This window comes from Rhinolophus ferrumequinum, chromosome 7 (genome assembly GCF_004115265.2).
Source record: "Rhinolophus ferrumequinum isolate MPI-CBG mRhiFer1 chromosome 7, mRhiFer1_v1.p, whole genome shotgun sequence".
In the NCBI taxonomy this organism is placed as follows: domain Eukaryota; kingdom Metazoa; phylum Chordata; class Mammalia; order Chiroptera; family Rhinolophidae; genus Rhinolophus; species Rhinolophus ferrumequinum.
The window spans coordinates 51479092-51497660 of NC_046290.1; the positions used below are offsets into that span (position 1 = coordinate 51479092).

Genomic DNA, 18569 nt, shown 5'->3' on the forward strand with positions numbered 1-18569 from the left:
TCCTGAGAAACAATTTAATAATATGTAACAAGGACCATTATAACAGGAACTTATCTTAATGTCCATCACAAAGGAATAAAGTAAACAATGCCATATTCATACAATGAAATTACACATAGCCTTTAAAAATCATATAGAATATATGATCACCTACAAGATTTTCTGAACACTAAGCATATTATAGAAAAAGCATATTATAGAATAGTACATAGTATAGGATTATAATGTAGGATTGTGCATGTGTATGAGTGTATTCAAACTAAAAGACTGGAAATATAGATACCAATATGTTAACAGAGGTTATTCATAAGAGGTAGAATGGGGCTTTTTGTAATGGTATCTTCTAAATTTTAATAATTAAAAAAAATAACCCTGGGCCGGCACAGTGGCTCAGGCGGTTAGAGCTCTGTGCTCCTAACTCCGAAGGCTGCCGGTTTGATTCCCACATGGGCCAGTGGGCTCTCAACCACAAGGTTGCCAGTTCAATTCCTCGAGTCCCGCAAGGGATGGTGGGCTGTGCCCCCTGCAACTAGCAACAGCAACTGGACCCGGAGCTGAGCTGCGTCCTCCACAACTAAGATTAAAAGGAGAACAACTTGACTTGGAAGAAAGTACTGGAAGTACACACTGTTCCCCAATAAAGTCCTGTTCCCCTTTCCCAATAAAATCTTTAAAAAAAACTAACCCAAACACACAATAATGTTCATTCATTCAGATCCAGTTAATTCCACTGCATTGCAATAAACAGTAATGCAGACTAAGAATCAAATAATTTGCTCAAAATCACCAATTTGGTATCTTGTGTTAAACCTGGCTTTCTATCTCTAAAATCCAGTCTTTCTACATCCCATTCTTCACCCCCCTAGCCCCAATTACAAGGTGTGATCAAATAATACAGTGAATATTTTAATTTTAAAAAATGCATTACAGTAAAAGACACATTGCCATTAATCCCCCTCAAAATATCCCCCTCACTTCAAACATACTTACCCATCATTCTTGCCACTTTCTGAAGCAGTTCTGGAAGTCCTCTTTCATAAGTGTCTCCATGGGTTGTTGTGGCTGCCTGGATGTCCTGAATCATTTTGACTTTGGGGAAGAGTCAGAAGTCTCACGGTGCCAGATAGGGTGAATAAGGTGGATGAGGACACACCGTTATGTTTTTATTTGACAGAAGTTGCCATATACCAGAAGTGATGTGTGACACGGAGTGTTGTCATGATGGAGGAGGATTTACGGCACACTTTAAAACACACCTCTCAACCATAGCTCACACCTGAATGACTGCACCGAGCAAGTTGAAAGTTGTCACGCACTGTTACTAAGGTTCAACATGCTGCTTCCCATATTAAAGATCCCCGCCTTTCCATTGCATGGCACTCCGCAGCAGCATTCACCGTATTTTGTGATCACAACGGAAAGTCTCCATGTCACTCATCGCTTCTCATATGGCAATTTCTGTCCAATAAAAACATTACAGTGTCCTCATCCACCTTAATCACCGGATCTGACACTGTGTGACTTTTGGCTCTTCCCCAACGTCAAAATGACTCAGGACACTGAGGCAGCAATTGACAGCACAACTAAAGACACTCATGAAAGAGGCCTTCCAGAACTGCTTCAGAAAGTGACAAGAACGATAGGATAAGTGTGTTAGAAGCAAGGAGGAGTATTTTGGGAGGGATTAATGGCAATATGTCTTTTATTGTAATAATTTTTTTAAATTTAAACATTCACCGTAGTTTTTGATCACACCTCATATGTCATATCTAGGGTTCCTTTCTCTTTGGTTCTTTTTCCTCTTAATTTCTATGCATACTATACCCCTTCTCATCTTTTTCTAAACCATTTTAGCAGTAAGTAGTCACACTGTGAATTGGATGTTACAGGTAATACAAAATGTAAATCCTTTTCGCTAGATGAAAAAGGCAACTTTTCCCCCCTCATGGAAAAACTGGGACAACACATATCAGAATAGGCACAATCTGACAGTCTTCAAATAAGTCAGTTTCTTCTTGCATTTAAAATAAAACTGAAATCTGGCCTTAACTGTGATATTTGGAAAGTGTCATGCTTTCTTCTCCAAAAAAGATGTCTTAACTTTTTCAAAACATAAATTCTTAAAAGAACCACCTTCCCCAAACTAGGATGTGAGGACCCAATCCTTAATTGTATTCATAAATGGTAAAATTTTCCTATTCTTTCCACTCGCTTACTCAAAAAGTAGGATAAATATAATAGCCTCTCTCCCACTTGGAAAAGTACAACTTTTGGAGACTTGAGTTGGCTGTATTAGAAATTTGAAATGTCTTTGATGATGCACAGCCGTCTTCATTTCTTAATCACACATGTCGAAAGCATTCCAGGAGGCTGACTAATGTACCCGGAAAAATGGACCATAGTTTCTCATTCTTTCTCCTGAAGCTCTCCAGTCAGTTAGATCAAGAAGGGACTAGTTTCTCTTTTGCTCTACAATTAGGAACTTAATTACAGGCTGATCTTGAGTAAGACAGATCCTTGCATTTCCCCACCACCATTTCCTTCTTGTGTTTGTATACACTTCTCTCAAACATATGGGCAACACTCAGTGATCTCACCGGTTCCCTTTATCTCAATCTTTCTCCTATGGAGATTCCCTTAGGACAAGATCCCAATAGGCAAAACTTACAGCTGCTATTGGCCAAAAAGGGAAAGAGCAGTTTATGTTGTAGCCTACCCATCCACTGAAGGATATCATACTAAATAGCTAGTCAGGAGTTTCTGAGCACCCAAAACAGTCCCAGAGCAAAGTCAAGCCTCTGAGCTGAGCAATTAAGAACCAAAATGAAGTTCTTTGTTGTATGGTTCTCAACTTTGTGACTCCAAATAGTTGTCTTTCCTCAAAAGAATTCCATTATTCCACAAGACCAACTATTCTTTCCTGCTCTCTTGCCAAAGGTGGATGATTATTATAAACCACCTCAGTCCACCCAAGGATATTGCATCTAGAACCCAAAGTGCATATGCTATTAAGATTTGTGTTCTCTGGGGACAGAAGTATTGACAAAGATGTAGCTGGCTTCTCACGTGAGAGAAATACTTACATATCTGCATAGCTCGACTTGGAAGATCAATGCGTTTTACTATATGTAAATTATACCTCAATTAAAAAAATTAATTCTAACAGATACTCATCCTCTCAGGGAACCTGCCGTTACTTTTCTAACAGCTCTAACAGGGTTCTCTACCCATATATTCTACCGCATAAAAAAAATAAAAAGCAGCAAAAAACTTATCTTCCCCTCTACCTAAAATTGCATTATTTTTCTCAGTGTATGTCTTCCATTCAATTACATGGAACATGGCTGGACTGTCTTGAGGTGCAAAAGGAAAAGATTTTAAAAACTTATATAGAGTGAAAGAGATGAGATAATTATAGCCCTGAAAAGTTGTGTGAGCTGAGGTCATACACATACGGTGGCCTAGGGATCAGGCCTCTAACCTCCATTAGCATGGGGTGCAAAGAGCACAAGTGATCTCAACGCCTCATAGAAAGAATGGACATTTTAAAAAGAACAACCCCCTATCTAGCTAGCTCAGTCCCAACACTGAAGAACTATTTTCAACCACTCCAAAATTCTTCTCAATGAAAATATTCACCTCAAAGAATAAATAACATCAAATCAGGATTTAATAAACATTCAGGCAATTTGAGATTTTATTGCGAAAATAGCTATTTTTGACATTATATCCAGTTTCTCATTTATCAGAATAAATTCTTTACACATTGATCATCATTACCACTTCTGGGTATTTATACATAGTCTCTGAGTAAAATATATTCATACTAGGCAAGGCTAGAATATTGAAATTATGATCAACATTGCTTATTTTAAGATTGTTTATAACAAAACTACAGTATTTATACACTAGAACAGATGTTTAAAATGTTTTCCATTCAAAGACAGGCTTGGTGGAACAAAGCCAACACGTGGACACATATATTTCTTATTTATCTTCTTTGCTGACCATCATCCAGAAAGCTCAAGTTACATTACAAATACCTCAAATTTTCACTTCAAGATGAACAGAAAAATGGAAAGACATCATTTCCTATTTTACATAAAGTCAAAAGAGAAATAAGACTCATCTTTATGCAATTAACATAAAAGCTTGAGTATACCCTTCCTTCTCCAAGAAATAAAGATGATAGCAATGCAAGAGAAGTAGCCAGCAGACCAAAGAAAGAATGGCCAGCACAACCTTCTCTACAGTGCATGACTCGCTTAGGACTGATGCAAACTCTGGCAAGTCATTTTTCTTGACTTCCAAGGATCTGGGATATGTAAACTAAATGATTAAAAGGCATTTCTCTAAATTTGCATGAGGAAAACTTAAGAATCAGAACAAAGGTCCAACTGTTTTTCACGTGGCTAGATGTTCATCATTACACCACAACTCAAAACCCAAAGCCAAGCTTTCTATCAAATGCATATCCAAAGCGTGGAGTTCCAAATATGAAACCGTATACACTGCAGAAAACAAACAAAAGTATCTTATGCATGATTAGTGATCTGATTTGATACTTTGAAATGAAATCAAACATACTTAGTCCCCTGAAATTTGGAGGCTAGTGAGTTTTAAAATTTGGGGGATATAGAAGCTGCTGAGAATTTAATGAAAACTGTAAACCCACATCCTAGAAAATGTACACACAAACATACAATCTTTACTTAGACCATGTTTTCAGTAATAGAATAGAATTTGAAGGTATGAACCTTCCTTTGCTTTGTCACTGAAGCAACTGTAAACTTTCTATGGTACTGTGTGTGTGTGTGTGTGTGTGTGTGTGTGTGTGTGTGTGTGTGTATAATAATCAGTTTCTATATGACTTCAGTGCTGTAAATACTCAGCACCTTTTTGGCACTTCTAAAGCACAGCCAAAAACAGTTTGGAAAATTGTTGTGTAATTCCAAGTTGGTTCCCCCGTAGTCCCCTAGAGTCCTAAGAACCGGTTAGTTCTCTGAAACCACTAGTTCACACCCCTGTACTGCTGTTTCAAGCTGATTCTAGGGAAAGGCGCTGGACTGCCAGGGGCCTCACATGTGCCTAACTAAGCAACCTAGCAAACCCGCAGCCACCCACCGCTCTCTCCGTTCCGTGGGCCGTTAGTCCTGAGCTGTCTTTTCCCATTGTAACCACCCACTAAAGGGGCACCAAACAGGAAACCTTTGCAATGAGCACAAACAAGCAAAACACTCTAAGGCATTTCCCTACATGTATTTCTCAGAACCCAAATCTCACAAGACACGTATTTTACAAAAAAATCCACATGAAAATAAATCAGGGAAATAGTGTATAAAATACAGGTCCGTCTTGGAAACTCAAACCACACAACAGCATTATCAAAAGTTCTCAAAAGTCTACAGTAACTTAACTTTGTCTAACCCAGCATTTCCCAAATTTATTTGACCCTCTACACACTTACTAATGATCTAGTCTGCCAAAATAGTCCTTCAGGAACTGTTTCTCCAAGGAACTAAGATGGTTTTTTAAAAATCTTACTGTATAATTTCAAAATAATAATGAGGATACAAAAAGACTTATTTTCCTGTGTTTTTTAAATGAAGAAACGACTTTGCTTTGCTGTGAATATTTTTGTATCACAAAAAAAAAATTCCCCTCTCTATGTACAAACATCCAACTCAAAGGTACCCTTTCTTATGTCACTGTTCACGAATGTTACTTCTCAGCTGTCATGATTGGCCTCTTCATCTGGCACAAATACTCACTGTATATTTTTGATTCTGAGAATACTTCTCCACCTCAATCACAATAGTTTGAAGTCGAAGGCTGGTAACCTGAGCTCCTAACAAACACTACATCCCAACAAGAGTTTTGAGCTAAACTATTTTGCAAACCCTTAAAAAGAAGAAATCCATCTTTACAGCTCTGTGAAAATCAGCATTTTGAAGATCTACTGAAACTTCAATTAAACCTTTGAGGATAATAGGATTGCTGGCCTTTGGTTCATGTCACTAACAACAAATTTCTTAATGATCTGCTTAAGAAACATGAAAACAATGAAAAGGAAATGTGAATTCCAAGAGCTGAACAAGAAAAGGCAAAAGAGAACTGTAACGCCAACAACATATACAAAAGACGATCACCACAATCCAAATTATACTCTGTGGCTGTGCTCAGAGTATATAAATAACCAAAGCAAGACAAAGTCAATTACTAATTCCCTGTGAGCTTAAAACAAAAAGCACGCAGACATGCTGCACCTTGTTCATCAAAGCGTGTTCCTGGTGAACAGCTTGTCACACTGTGCAGTTAGAGGTAACACATGCAAAGCAAATAAGGACTACCACATGGAGAGACAGAACTTTTAAAAAATATTTTATCCTCAAAAGTAAACCCAGTACCATAGAAAGAAAAAGATATAAGTACAAACATAAAATCATAGAATTTTTATATCCTAGGAAAAAGGAGTTCTTGATTTTAGGTTGTTTTTTCTTTTCTGATAAGGCAAAACAGATCTTTAGATAATCACTGGCTATAAACCTGAGTTGTTTTTTTTCTTTAAACTCAAGAATGAAATAAATTATTTAATTTATATTATGTATTCAGCTGGAACTGAATACAGATACCATCTTTGCAGCAATACATTTTAAATCATAGTTTATGTAGATAATGATAAATGTACTCTATTGAATTTACTTATAAGACCCTTTTAAAATAATTATAGATTCACAAGTTGCAAAAACAGTACAGAGAAATCCTGTGTATCCATCATTCAGCTTTTTGTCTTTACGTTTAAGCACTTATATTTTAGTTTTAAAGGGTTAAAATTGTTGACAGTTTAGGAAACACTGTCAAAATCTAACGGACCTGGTCAATGTATATTCTTGGAAGAGGCTCTAAGAAAACATACTACTAACTTCAAACTTTTATCACACAAAGCTACCTTTAAAAAAATTGGTTTTCTGAGATACTGTTTCCAATTTTTGCCTCTTTTGATGTCTAGTTTTTTCCATTTTTGCAGACTTCTGAAAATTATAACTTAGCTCTGATTGAAATAAGCTTCTCCACTCCTTCATGTTAATATATCTAGCAATATTAAATAGAAATTACAAATGGAAATCAAAAGGCTTTTGATTTAATGTATAATCTCTAATCCTCTAGTACCCCCCAAAATAATACAAACATACCTAAGTTGAAATTTGATTTGCTTGTCCATGCCAACTTTTGTAGGGGGGGAAAGCTTTATGAAGGAATGACTATCCTCATTGTTCTTTAGTTGTAGTGTTAAGAGAATGGTAGTCTTCTGGATGACTGATGATAGTTGATGGAGGATCTTTATCATATGGGAATTATCTGACCAATTTTCTAATCTTATACCACCAAAAAATATAAATACAAACATAGTCCCTTTTATATTATACTCCATCAGCACCTCCAAAAGAAAGTAGCTCACAGCAGTTTGTTTAAGATTGTAGACGTTTATCTCAGCAAAGTCAAACTTTATCCAAAGCATACCCTGACAGGCTGATCACAAGCTCTCTGCCCAGTCTGGGAAGCTGTTCCTTTCCAAACACTTCCTATATGAGCGGCACATCTCTGGAGCGGTTTGTGCTTGGTTACAGCTTCCTAGCATTTCATTGGCTTATACCAAAAAGTGCAACTAAATAAACCAACATACAAATTGGCACTTATCTTAAATCCCATTTTGCATCGTAGGAAAGGTAATCTAGAAGCATCATGTCCTATATAATACAAGGCTAAAGGCAGTTCAGAGCAGGAATGACCAAAAGGAAATAAACCATATTTACAGTCATCTTTTCTACTAAAAAAGGACATATAATTGTTACTCTAAAGTGACATCTTTTTTATTAAACTTTCAACACCTGAAACATTGCAGTATGCTTATCAGCTGAAGTTTGTGTTGTAGGAACATGATCGCCCACATTCTTATAAAAATTTAAACACATTTTTCTTCTTCATGGACATTGTAGTTTTATTGGCAGAAAAATTTACATAACCCAGTACAGTGGTACCTCAGTTTTCGAACGTAGTCCACGAGTTCTGAAACATTCGAAAACAGCTGACAGCTAGGCCTCAGGATCTTGCACTGAGCGGAAGCCGTGTGACATGTTTGACTTCTGAGTCGTGTTCGAAAACCGAAGCATTTACTTCCGGGTTTACAGCATTCATAAACCAAATTGTCGTCAATGGAGTCGTTCGAAAACCGAAACTTGGGAGTTAAATTTACTATTCAATTTTAGAATCTGTTAGGGTTGGTATAGTTCTTTCTCCTATAAATTTTATATTCTTCCAAAACTAATTTTAAGTGTCCTGTTTTACTTGTGTTTGACAATTTTAAGCCACATCAGATGCTCTGTGGAAATTTTAATATACAAATCATAATTGAAGATGACTAACCCTGACTAATGCATAAACAGATGTCTGATTAATGTGCTAACCAACCTTCTCCAATATACATCAATCATTGAGGACAATAAAATCCTCTGGTCATGATTTTCAATACAGAATATTCATACAGACTTCAGATTGCTGGACCCTCACAGAAGAGTAACGCATGACACGCGCACACACTCTCCCACCTGTTGCAGAAGTAACATGCAACTCACTCCTTTCCCTAAATGCATCCAAACAGATAAAGGCAAAATTCTGAAGACTACCTTGTTTCTCACTTAATTAAAACTCTCAAGAAAAATATTTACAAGGACTTAAAGACTTCTGTATAAATAGCTACCTAAATACAGAACAAATTGAGAGGATGGAGGTCAAACACAGCTGAGCTCCACTCAGCTCAAATTAGACGAATCCCCTGGCTACAAAGCTGTTTTCTTAACGTGGGTTTCTGCAGGACATGATAAGATTTGCTGAGCACCATAGTAATCTTTTAAGACACTAATCAAAAACATGGTCCTATATTTTAAAAACCCCAGAAGTGGTTTTAGGATAACAGAAGCACCTAAGCCACTGAAATAAGCAAGATTCTATTATAAAATTACTTGCACAGCAAATTCTTGAACAGTTCAGCAACCAATAAGTAGAAAATAGTCTTAAAAATGTACTGCTATTTCCAATTATTCCATTGGATCCTTCAACTGTAGTTAAACTACATAAAAATAATTAGTTGTCATAAAGCTTTTGACTACATGACATGCTTCCTATGAAAGAGCACTGGTCTAAGCCAAGGATGGTGAACTTGGACCAGGCGCACAGTAGGTACTTCTATTACTCTGGTGGTGGGCTCCTCCTGAGTAATGTCTAAGAATGGGACAAGTTTCAATAAGACTTTACAGTCTGGTATAACGATGACCCACACATTCAGTTCTCCTGAAATCAATCCAAGAAAGAGATGACTAAAAATATACTTTAAATACATAGGTCTAAAGCTGCCACATTTGCTCAATAAACTGAAAGAGCCCTTACTAACCTATACTGAACACACCGGCAAATACTAATGTTATACTGAAGTGCATATAGTCCGATAAATATTATATATAAACAACTTTAATATTTACATATGGTACTAACCCCCCAAAAGATGAGACTTGTGAAAGCATAATTAAACAGCACATTCCTCATCGCTTTTTAAAGTTAAATAGAGGCTTTTCTATTGAAGTAAATAGAACATTAGAATATTAGAATAATATGTTTTTCATGTCTAAAATAGGCTTCAGATTTCTAAACAGAAGAAAAAGGCCTCAGCCAAAGAGCCACATATTGGATATTCAGACTGGTCTAAGAAAACTAAATAAATTAGCTTGAATAAATTAAGAGTGCATGTTCAGAACAGAATTACAGCTTTTGGTCAGCAACATATGAACCAAAGGCAAAAATCTGCCAAGGTTAAGGCAGGGTGTTTCTATATATATATATATACAGTACAGTGTGTTGTGTTTTTTTCCCAAGTTCATCTAGCATTCACTTTGATGGTATTTAAAGTGCACTGCCAAGCTAAAATACAAGCTTCCTAATTTTAAAAAAAATAGATGTCATAGAAAGTTTCTTTTGTCTTAGAGTCTTCTTTATACCTATTCATGGCATTTTCTTTTTGCCTCCACCCACTTAGTGTAAGAGATTACCGCAACAATCATATGACTTTGGACACAAAGCATGTCGCCTATCAGGGTGATAGCCGTTGTAAGGAATCGCTTTCTTCTTCTGCTGGAGTCAACTTAAGTGTCGGCAGTTTCCGAGGAGGAAGTTGAGGGCTTTGGCGAAGATTGTCATCCATCTGTAGAAAGTACAAAAGGTACATCTGACTAATGGATGTAGCACCATTTATGTGGACTGTGGCCTTCCCGATGAAACAACAGCCTAGAACCATGTGTTTCTAGGACAGCAAGCAAAACCTTTTTCTTGCAAATAATCTCTCAAGAGTTCTAAATGTCATACCTCAAATACCAGCTGACTCAGTGGATGTATAAGAGCAATGTGGCTCATCCTTGATGCCTTTACAAAATTACAGTAATTCCACAAAATGAATACTCTACTGAACTTAACCACTGCATGACTTGGTTTAAGACGTCTTCTAATAGGAAATATTTCTGTTACACTAAGCTCCACAGTTTCCAAAGTATGTTTACATACAATATCTCATTTGATCTTCCCAACACCATTGTGAAGGAAAAAAAGCAGTTACAATCATTCCCTATTTTACAAATTAGCAAAATGAAGTTCAGAAAGGTTCAGGAATTTGCATTTAGTTGCAAAGCTAGTATCAGAGCGGAAATTTGAACCCAAGTCTTATTCCAACACTTGTTCTTTCAACTATATACCTTATTGCCTCTATGAAAATGGCCTGTACTCCACTCAAAAAGATCAGCTTTTTTAGACTCAGAGTATTTAGACCAAGGGAAGCTAGGAAAGTAGAAAGAAGGATAAATTCTTTAGACCTAATTCAGAGGCATTCCAAATACTGGATCAGATCCAAGTCTGCTCTAGAGAAATTAATATGGAGCACATTGAGAAAACACGAGCTTCAGTCTTACCCTGAGGAGTACATTAGCATCCCTGGGAAACACTAGGACAGGGATGATTCTTCAGAACTGAGTCAGACCTTAGAAAACTACTGTACCTTTAACCAGAGCACCCCACGGAGTGCAAGATTCAGGTCCTGCCATTGAGCTATCAGCTTAACTTGAAAGCAGCTGCCATCAAAGACTCAAAACCAACAGAATCCAGCGTCTTATTACCACCTGCATAGGCAGTTTTTTTTAGAGTTTTGAATATGTGCAGAGCAAAACGCTCCTTTATCTTCTCAATATGCTCTTATAAAGCATAAAGGAAATGTTTCAGAAGAGGTACCAGGATTTGTGGGAAAGAAAAGATTAACATTTAATCTGCCAATGAAAAAAAAGTATTTCCAGTGAACTATTTGAATCAACTGTTTTAAGCTGCCTTTTTTTCTTGCAAAAACTAAGTTCCTCAAACCTAACTTTCTGTTTTTAAACTCCAGATTTTCTATCCAAATAGTGAACAGTAGTAGCCATTAGAATTTGTTGCTCTAATGTCTTACAGCAGTGAGCCATACTGAAGAGCAGGTATGAAGGGTTGGGGGAGTGCTGATATAGGGTCAGAAAACTTTCATATATTGATGATGACCCAAGAAGAAGTGTACAAAGTAGAGGCAGAGACACTTGATTTCACTTTTGCATATGTAGGTATTTCATGGTTCTCTTTCCATGCTTGTCATGAGTTTGCCACATATAGGAAATGGAAACTATATTGGATAGCCTTCATCTAGCAGCTCAGTGTCTAAAATAGTCTGAGTAATCTTTCCATTATCCACACTTAACACTCAATATAGTTCCTCTTGTGAGATTTACTGGGTTGGGCAAAGAATTAAGAAAAACTGGCTTTCATTCAGCTTACCCAAACTTTAACAATGAACTCTTATCATTTTACTCACTTCCCAGGTTCTAACAACACATGAAGTATAATAAAAAGAAATCGAACAGTCATTCCAGAGAGTGGCAGTTATAACCTGGCTACTAGGACTATTAGTAATGGATACATCATCTCATTCCTGAGTTAGATAGTTGACTAATTGCAAAGCCAAGCTGGAGTCCAATTTCTAGGGTTCAAATTCCCTCTCTAATTCTTGTCACCTGCATGACCTCAGCCAGGTGACATACGCTAGTCTCAAAACTTCAGGATCCTCATCTGTAAAATGGGGGTGGTAGAAGCCATGACTCACAGAGGTGTGGCGACGATTAATGAGATAACTCACATAAAGCTCATCAACACAGTGCCAGCTACTGCCAACCAGTGGTATTTGGCCACATTGCCCCATTAGTTTGTGAAAGGATGCAGTATTATTCATGTGTATAAGTAAAAAAGCAAGTTTACCAACACTTGGGGGGAAAAATGAATAACTCTCTTGTATTTTTCCAATTAGAATCACCCTTGAAATTTCCATTGTTGGCTCTCTCCCCTACCTACTTCCTCAATCTCCCTCTCACCAAATGACCACCCCCCAAATGGCAAAATATCCACATTGATAAAAGAAACTAGACATTTAGAACAGAGAAGAACAGGAAAGAGAAAATATAAAACATTTCATGTGGAAGAAAGAAAAAGATATTACAATGCTATTAACAAGGGCAAGCACAGATGCTTCCAATCTCACGAAATGGTAACCTTCAGAGACAGAAGCAGACAAGCACGCAAGAAGTGTTTTTGTTTTATCGTTTAGTTGTTTTTGTTTTTTTTTAAAGACAGGCTTTTGGGTCTCCTAACTTGAAAAATACTAATTGTGTGGTAACAGTAAACCCAATATTATCAGAACGATCCCCAGAGCAATCAGGCCACTTCTGGCTTCAAAATAAATTATATTGTACAACTTTAGTAAATATATACTTAAACAGCTTTCTGAAAAAATAAACTTAAAAAAAAAAAAGGACTATGAGGGTAAAGTTAATTCATAACCCAAACTACAGTATTGATCACAGAAAGGAAACTACTGAATTACTATAAAATAATGATTGAAGTAAACTTGACCTTTTCAATTAAATTGGATTCCTTATTTACAAGTTGTGTGAGTTTCTGCAGATTTGCATCTACAATTTCTTGTCCAGCAGGAGAGATTCCTAAGAAGCCAGAAACAGAAATCAGAAAGACAGGAAATTTTGAAAGCTTTTAAAGCTGTTTAGACTGAAAGAATTTTGAATCTATCCACCCTCCCAAGAGTCCCGCCTTCCAAACAGAAAGCACAGAGAAAACCATCCTGGGTTCAAAGGCACATTTAAGACGGATAGTAATGCTCCAAAACCAACCCATAAACAAAAGGACTGAATTTGCCCACAGAGTAGACAGACACTGGGGCCAACTGTGCTGCCGCTAGCCAAGGTGATTAGGAAAAGAGCAGAGCAGGCCTCGTTTCCTTCTCAAATTCAAGTTGTACCTTTTCCCCACCTATTCCAAATAGGTCTTAGTTACAACTATCTGGATAGCTTTCTAAGGTAGTGAACTCCCAAACAGCTATCCACCAGGCATCCTAAGTATGGGGAGGAACTTAAAAAAAATACAGATTCCTGGGTCTGGCCCTAAGAAATTCTAATTTGGTAAAACTGGTATAGGACCCAAGATTTTGTATTTGTCCTGCAGACAGGTTTGCCAACCACCGCTCCAAAGAAACAAGGTTGACAGTTACTTGATCTCATGATTCCCAAACTATTAACTTATCCCTATATACAAAACACTTAACCAACCATAAAAAATAAATTGCCCCTCAGCCAACTATCCTTATAACTCCTGTTTCTCTCTTTTTATTAAAGTTTTTGGGGTGACACAGGTTAATAAAATTATATGGGTTGCAAGTGTACAATTCTGTAACACATCATCTATATATCATATTGTGTGTTCATCACCCAAAGTCAAATCTCCTTCCATCACCATATATTTGACCCCCTTTACTCTTTTCTACCTCTCCCCCTCCCCCTTTCCCTCTGATAACCACTAAACTATTGTCTGTGTCTGTAACTCCTGTTTCTTAAAAGGATAATTTCTGCCAACTCTTCCAAATAAATTTAGCATCCCAATCACTTAAGCACAGGCCTCACACTCGCAAGCAAGCAAAGACTGGTCTCCTAAGCAACAGGTGCCCTCTGTTTACTATACCTCCAGTCTGATGCAATCAGTTTTCATGTAGTGGAATCATGGGGGTGTACCTCACCAAACTCAATCTGCTACTGATTTCTGTTCACGCAGGAAAATGCTAGAAGCAACATTTAAAGTAATTGCCCATTTGCATTAGGATAAATGCTCTCTTAATAAATACCTCAATAAATACCTGTGATTTAATCTTTTAGAAGAAAATGACCCACTTCAAAGGGGCAATATATAAAGAAAAAGAGCAAGAAATGTGTAAAATCCAAAATAGACAAAAAGCAAATATCTACTTCTCTATTTAAATAAGAACAAACATGGGAATAAAAATAAAGTTGCAAAAATGCAATTTTTTGGAAGTGCTCTAAACCAGCATTTAAAGACAATACACAAACTTTTTAAATAAGTCATGAATTTTGCTTATACATCCTTAGGAGAATATGCAAATACTTTATACAAACAAAGATTAGCTAAAGAGGAGCCAGCTTACCTCCAAGACTAAGCCTAAAATAACTGTTTAAGATGTCATCACAAAAGCGACACAGGTTGGAGAGCTGCTTCAAGTGTTCTTGTAACTGAACTTTGGGGAAGCGTACTTTATAAAGAGGTGCAAGAAAACCAAACACATAGGCATCCAAAGTAGAAGGCCTAAAAATAAATTCATGATTTTTTAAAAGCACATAAGAAAATTAACTTGGGATTATATTAAAAAAATTTTTTTTCTCAAATACATTTGTCAGTTCTGAAGTATATAGTCTTTTAAAAGGTTTAGTACCCATTTTAGCTTATAAAAATGATGAAACTAGGATTTTACTCATTAGTAGTTTTTTTTTTAATACTCTAACCATTTGTTTTAATTCAAAGACAATTCAGTTGTAAATCAAAGATTCAGTTTTACTCACAGGTGTTATACAGGGACTGGAGACAGGGTGGGAATAGTCTTAGATGTTTTAAAATCACATATGCAGCATATTAAGTCAATGTTAGGGTACCACCAACAGATAGTTGCCAATAGTAAAAGTCCATTACATATGTTTTTCAGTGAAAAACTCATTTGGGGGAGGGGGACAACCAGGAGATTTGTTTTAAATAACTGCTCATTGAATCTATGCATACGAAACACCAAAATGATTTTTAAGGGAATGAACTCACGTATCTCCAAAGAAAAACTGAGATGTTCCCAATCTGTTTGACAGAAGATTTAGGCACTCCTTGGCATCTCTATATATCTAGTAAGGATGACATTACACGTCAGAGGTAGGAAAGAGGCTCTAGAACTCCTTTTTACGCAGATGTCTATAGATAAGTTCATCTCTGCCATCTCTCGTCCCTCCTTAGGGAGGCCCGGGCTCTGAAAATAACCATGACCATACCTGTGCTTCCACTTCTCGAAGGTGGTAGAGGGGAGGCTGTCCTCTGGTCAGGAGAATCCTAGTCAGTGCTCCCTTAGACATTCTTCCAGGCAGGATCAAACTCAAGGGGAAAGGAATTCGTGAAGCAAACCATGGCTTTGTCACAGTAAAGTAATTTTCACTCTCAACCCAGAAAGTGTGAAGCTGCAAAAGGAGGAACAAAACACTACAAGGATGTTCTTTTATTAAAAGAAAGATCACTCAATCGATGTGAAAGTTTTTCATATCTTTGTATGAAGTCACTTCACATAAACTTTCCAGTTAGGATGACTCAAGGATAAAAACAAGATTTTAAATATGAGTTTTGTTGATCGCTATATCCCAGGTACCCAGAACAAGGCCTAGCACATAGTGGGTGCTCAATAAATATTTGCTGAATGAAGGGATTGCAGTTCACCCAATTCTATACATGGAGCAACGAACTCCATCTTCCACAAAGAATTTTTATTTTTACTTCCAAAATAACATCATCTTTCACTTTGTTGTTTCACATACTAGTGGAATGTCTTAAACAAATCCAGTTTCCCAGTAACACGAAAGAATCAAGGTTAATACATGAATGAAATGTCCACTTTAATCCATTTTCATTATTTTTCTTCTAAATAGACTAAGTACATTTTCAGTAGATCACTAAAATATTGTAATATTCACCAATGCTCACCACTGCAGGAAGAAGCTTCTCTTCTAGGAGAGCAATGTAAGCCAGAGTATCTGCCCCTTGTTTTGCTGAGAGTTCATAATCAGCATTATATTTCTATTAAAATATATAAAGCCAAAAGTCAAGAGCATCCCAAAACAGTGAAGCTAAATAAATTAGCACTCTTATTCTTCCTCAAAAATGGCAAACGTGATATTAAAAGGAAGAAAGAGAAACACAAATTTAGTGACAAATGCTGCTTAATGCAAATAAAGTTCTTAGCACAGCTTCATGCACACAGTAAAGTCAGTAAGTGTTATGATTTTTTTTATTCACTATTATTTCAGTAATTGTTAATGACCTAGTTTAGTGTATGGCATATAGTATAAATAAATAAATCGAAGCTATTATTTTTATTAACAATAAGGAAAAGGTTCTAATTGGTTGCATTTTCCCCATGAAAAAAACGAAAGAAAACCTTCCCATTTAGAAAAGTTCTAAATTTTGTTGACATAGTATTTTTTTTTAAAGTACTGGCAAAAGCAATGATAACTTTTGCACTTACAGAAATCTTTACATGTTTAAACATTTTGGATACATTATAAAAATCTTTAGTGTTCAAACATTTTGGATACATTATTTCATGAAACATTTAACTGTGACTATGAGTTAAGTGGTTTTAAAAAATAAAATAGTTGCTAGTTGGTGGGACCTCAGATGTCATACCCAGAACAAAATGGGTAGAAACTATGTGACTAAACTGACAATCATCTCAGTAAGTGTTAGCAAAGATGGCTAAATTTAATCTACTTACATCTAAACTTCAATAAAATCCAAGCAAAGTGCATGAGAATATAAATTATTCCTCACTTTATGACTGAAACCACAGTACAACTCATGATATAGAGCAGTAATTCGCAAGTCTATTTTTATATCAAACCCCTACTGAGTTGGCAAAAAAGGATTTTTAAAAATCCCAAAAGCTTACAATGTATTTTTTTTTTTTTAAGTAACATGCTGGGATCAACAATCTAGTTATTCAAAAGGAACCACCCACCTGTTTTCTTAAAAAGTTTAGTATTTTTGCTGGTTGAGAAACAATGTTGTTTTCAGTTGTCAAAATTGGTACATCTCCTATAATCAGAAAACAGTTTATATACAAGGAAACATTTCGATTTCCTCTGAAGAGATTCCAATACCTTAAGAGCTATGCCAATTGCACATTTGGAGGGGAAAAAGTGAGTAAACTCCTCTTCGTTTTTTGCAATTTAACAAAGAGCAGTCCTAGAGAACATTTTCATCTCTCATAATTTCCAATGATTTGGCATGTACTTTGACGTATTACTCAGAATGATCAAACCAGGTCATGGTAAAAAGAAACTAAAATCCCAAGGTACTCCATGGCTATATGCCTCAGAGCATTAAAAGGGTTGGGGGCAGGCGCTTAAACAGGGCAGAAGGGCTGTTTAAAGTTTACACTTTACCTCTTGAACCTCTCCAGGTGTTATCTATGACATTGACTTTCAAGGGTGCACCAGAAAATTTGGCGTAAGCCTGAAACAGAGTTTGCAATAAAACATCTTAGACCGAGAACGTAATGCAAATCTGCTGAGCTGCTTTACTTCACAGCCCGGTTCCCCAAGGCAAAGATGCCTGACCAAGGGGCCGCGTCCCTTCCCCAACCTCTAGCTGAGGGAGTGCGCGCGCCCACTACCTGGCTTTTGGGAACCTTGTTCCCCAAAGGATCCAGGGTTTGCAGAGCGGGGCGCGCACGCCCCCTGCTTTGTGCTTTCACTCCAATGCTCAGATAGCTTTGCAAGGCTGAGAATAACATGGAGCCAAGAGAAGAAGCCATAGGTCTCCCGCCAGGTCTCGCTGGAGTCACAGGCCAGGTTGTAACTCATTCGTTGACTGCAGGGAGCAGCTCCCCGGCCCGCCTGGGCCCGGCAGCGCCGCGGGGAATCGCTGCAAGCCGCGGGTACCCGGCCTAGCCAGCCTGTCGCATCTGGCCCCGCCCCTTGTTTCCCCCGCCCTGGCCCGCGAGGCGGCCTCACCATTACCACCAAGGACTCGCTGTGTACCGATGGAAGCCCCCAGCCGCCTCCCCAGCAACTAAGCTCCAAGGGGGCCGCCATCTTGCCGGGGCCGACCTTTGCTATCCCGGAAGTACTTTTCCTCCCAATTTCCGGCACGTGAAAAAGAGGGGCGGAGCTAGAGGAGGGAAGGGTACTTTGGGACACTAGAGAGATGCAGAAAAGATCTTCTGGTGGGTTGAAAGCACGCTTAGAATCAGCTTGACCTAGGGGTTGAGAGTCCTGGGCCTTAAGTCAGACCCTCCAGTTCCCAAATATTTATTGGATGTCTAATGTATCCCAAACCCTTTGAACATTACT

At 37.4% G+C, this 18569-nt stretch overlaps 1 protein-coding gene across 4 annotated transcripts; it reads right to left on the bottom strand.

The window, feature by feature from the left end:
* Positions 1–3683: 3683 nt before the first annotated feature.
* Positions 3684–18327, bottom strand: MTX3 (metaxin 3). 4 transcript variants are annotated; one of them, XM_033110772.1, is made up of 9 exons: positions 18231–18327; positions 17661–17730; positions 17234–17310; positions 16201–16293; positions 15501–15683; positions 15280–15356; positions 14618–14775; positions 13021–13109; positions 3684–10252 (listed from the first exon to the last, which is right to left on the bottom strand). In XM_033110772.1, exons 1-9 carry the CDS (start codon positions 18309–18311, stop codon positions 10142–10144), a joined length of 939 nt encoding a protein of 312 aa, XP_032966663.1. In that variant the 5' UTR covers positions 18312–18327; the 3' UTR covers positions 3684–10141. The 4 variants fall into 4 exon arrangements, with proteins under 4 accessions (XP_032966663.1, XP_032966662.1, XP_032966665.1 ...); XM_033110771.1 differs by lacking the exon at positions 18231–18327 and adding an exon at positions 17891–18180; XM_033110774.1 differs by lacking the exon at positions 13021–13109.
* Positions 18328–18569: the final 242 nt, after the last annotated feature.

Excerpts from the sequence above, each read along its gene's own strand:
- MTX3 (XM_033110771.1), bottom strand. The coding sequence starts at position 18,031 with ATGGCTTCTTCTCTTGGCTCCATGTTATTCTCAGCCTTGCAAAGCTAT. Across the intron at positions 15,357-15,500 it reads TTCGAGAAGTGGAAGCACAG|ATATATAGAGATGCCAAGGA; the intron begins GTATGGTCATGG and ends CATCCTTACTAG. Across the intron at positions 10,253-13,020 it reads AATCCAATTTAATTGAAAAG|ATGGATGACAATCTTCGCCA; the intron begins GTCAAGTTTACT and ends TACTTTCTACAG.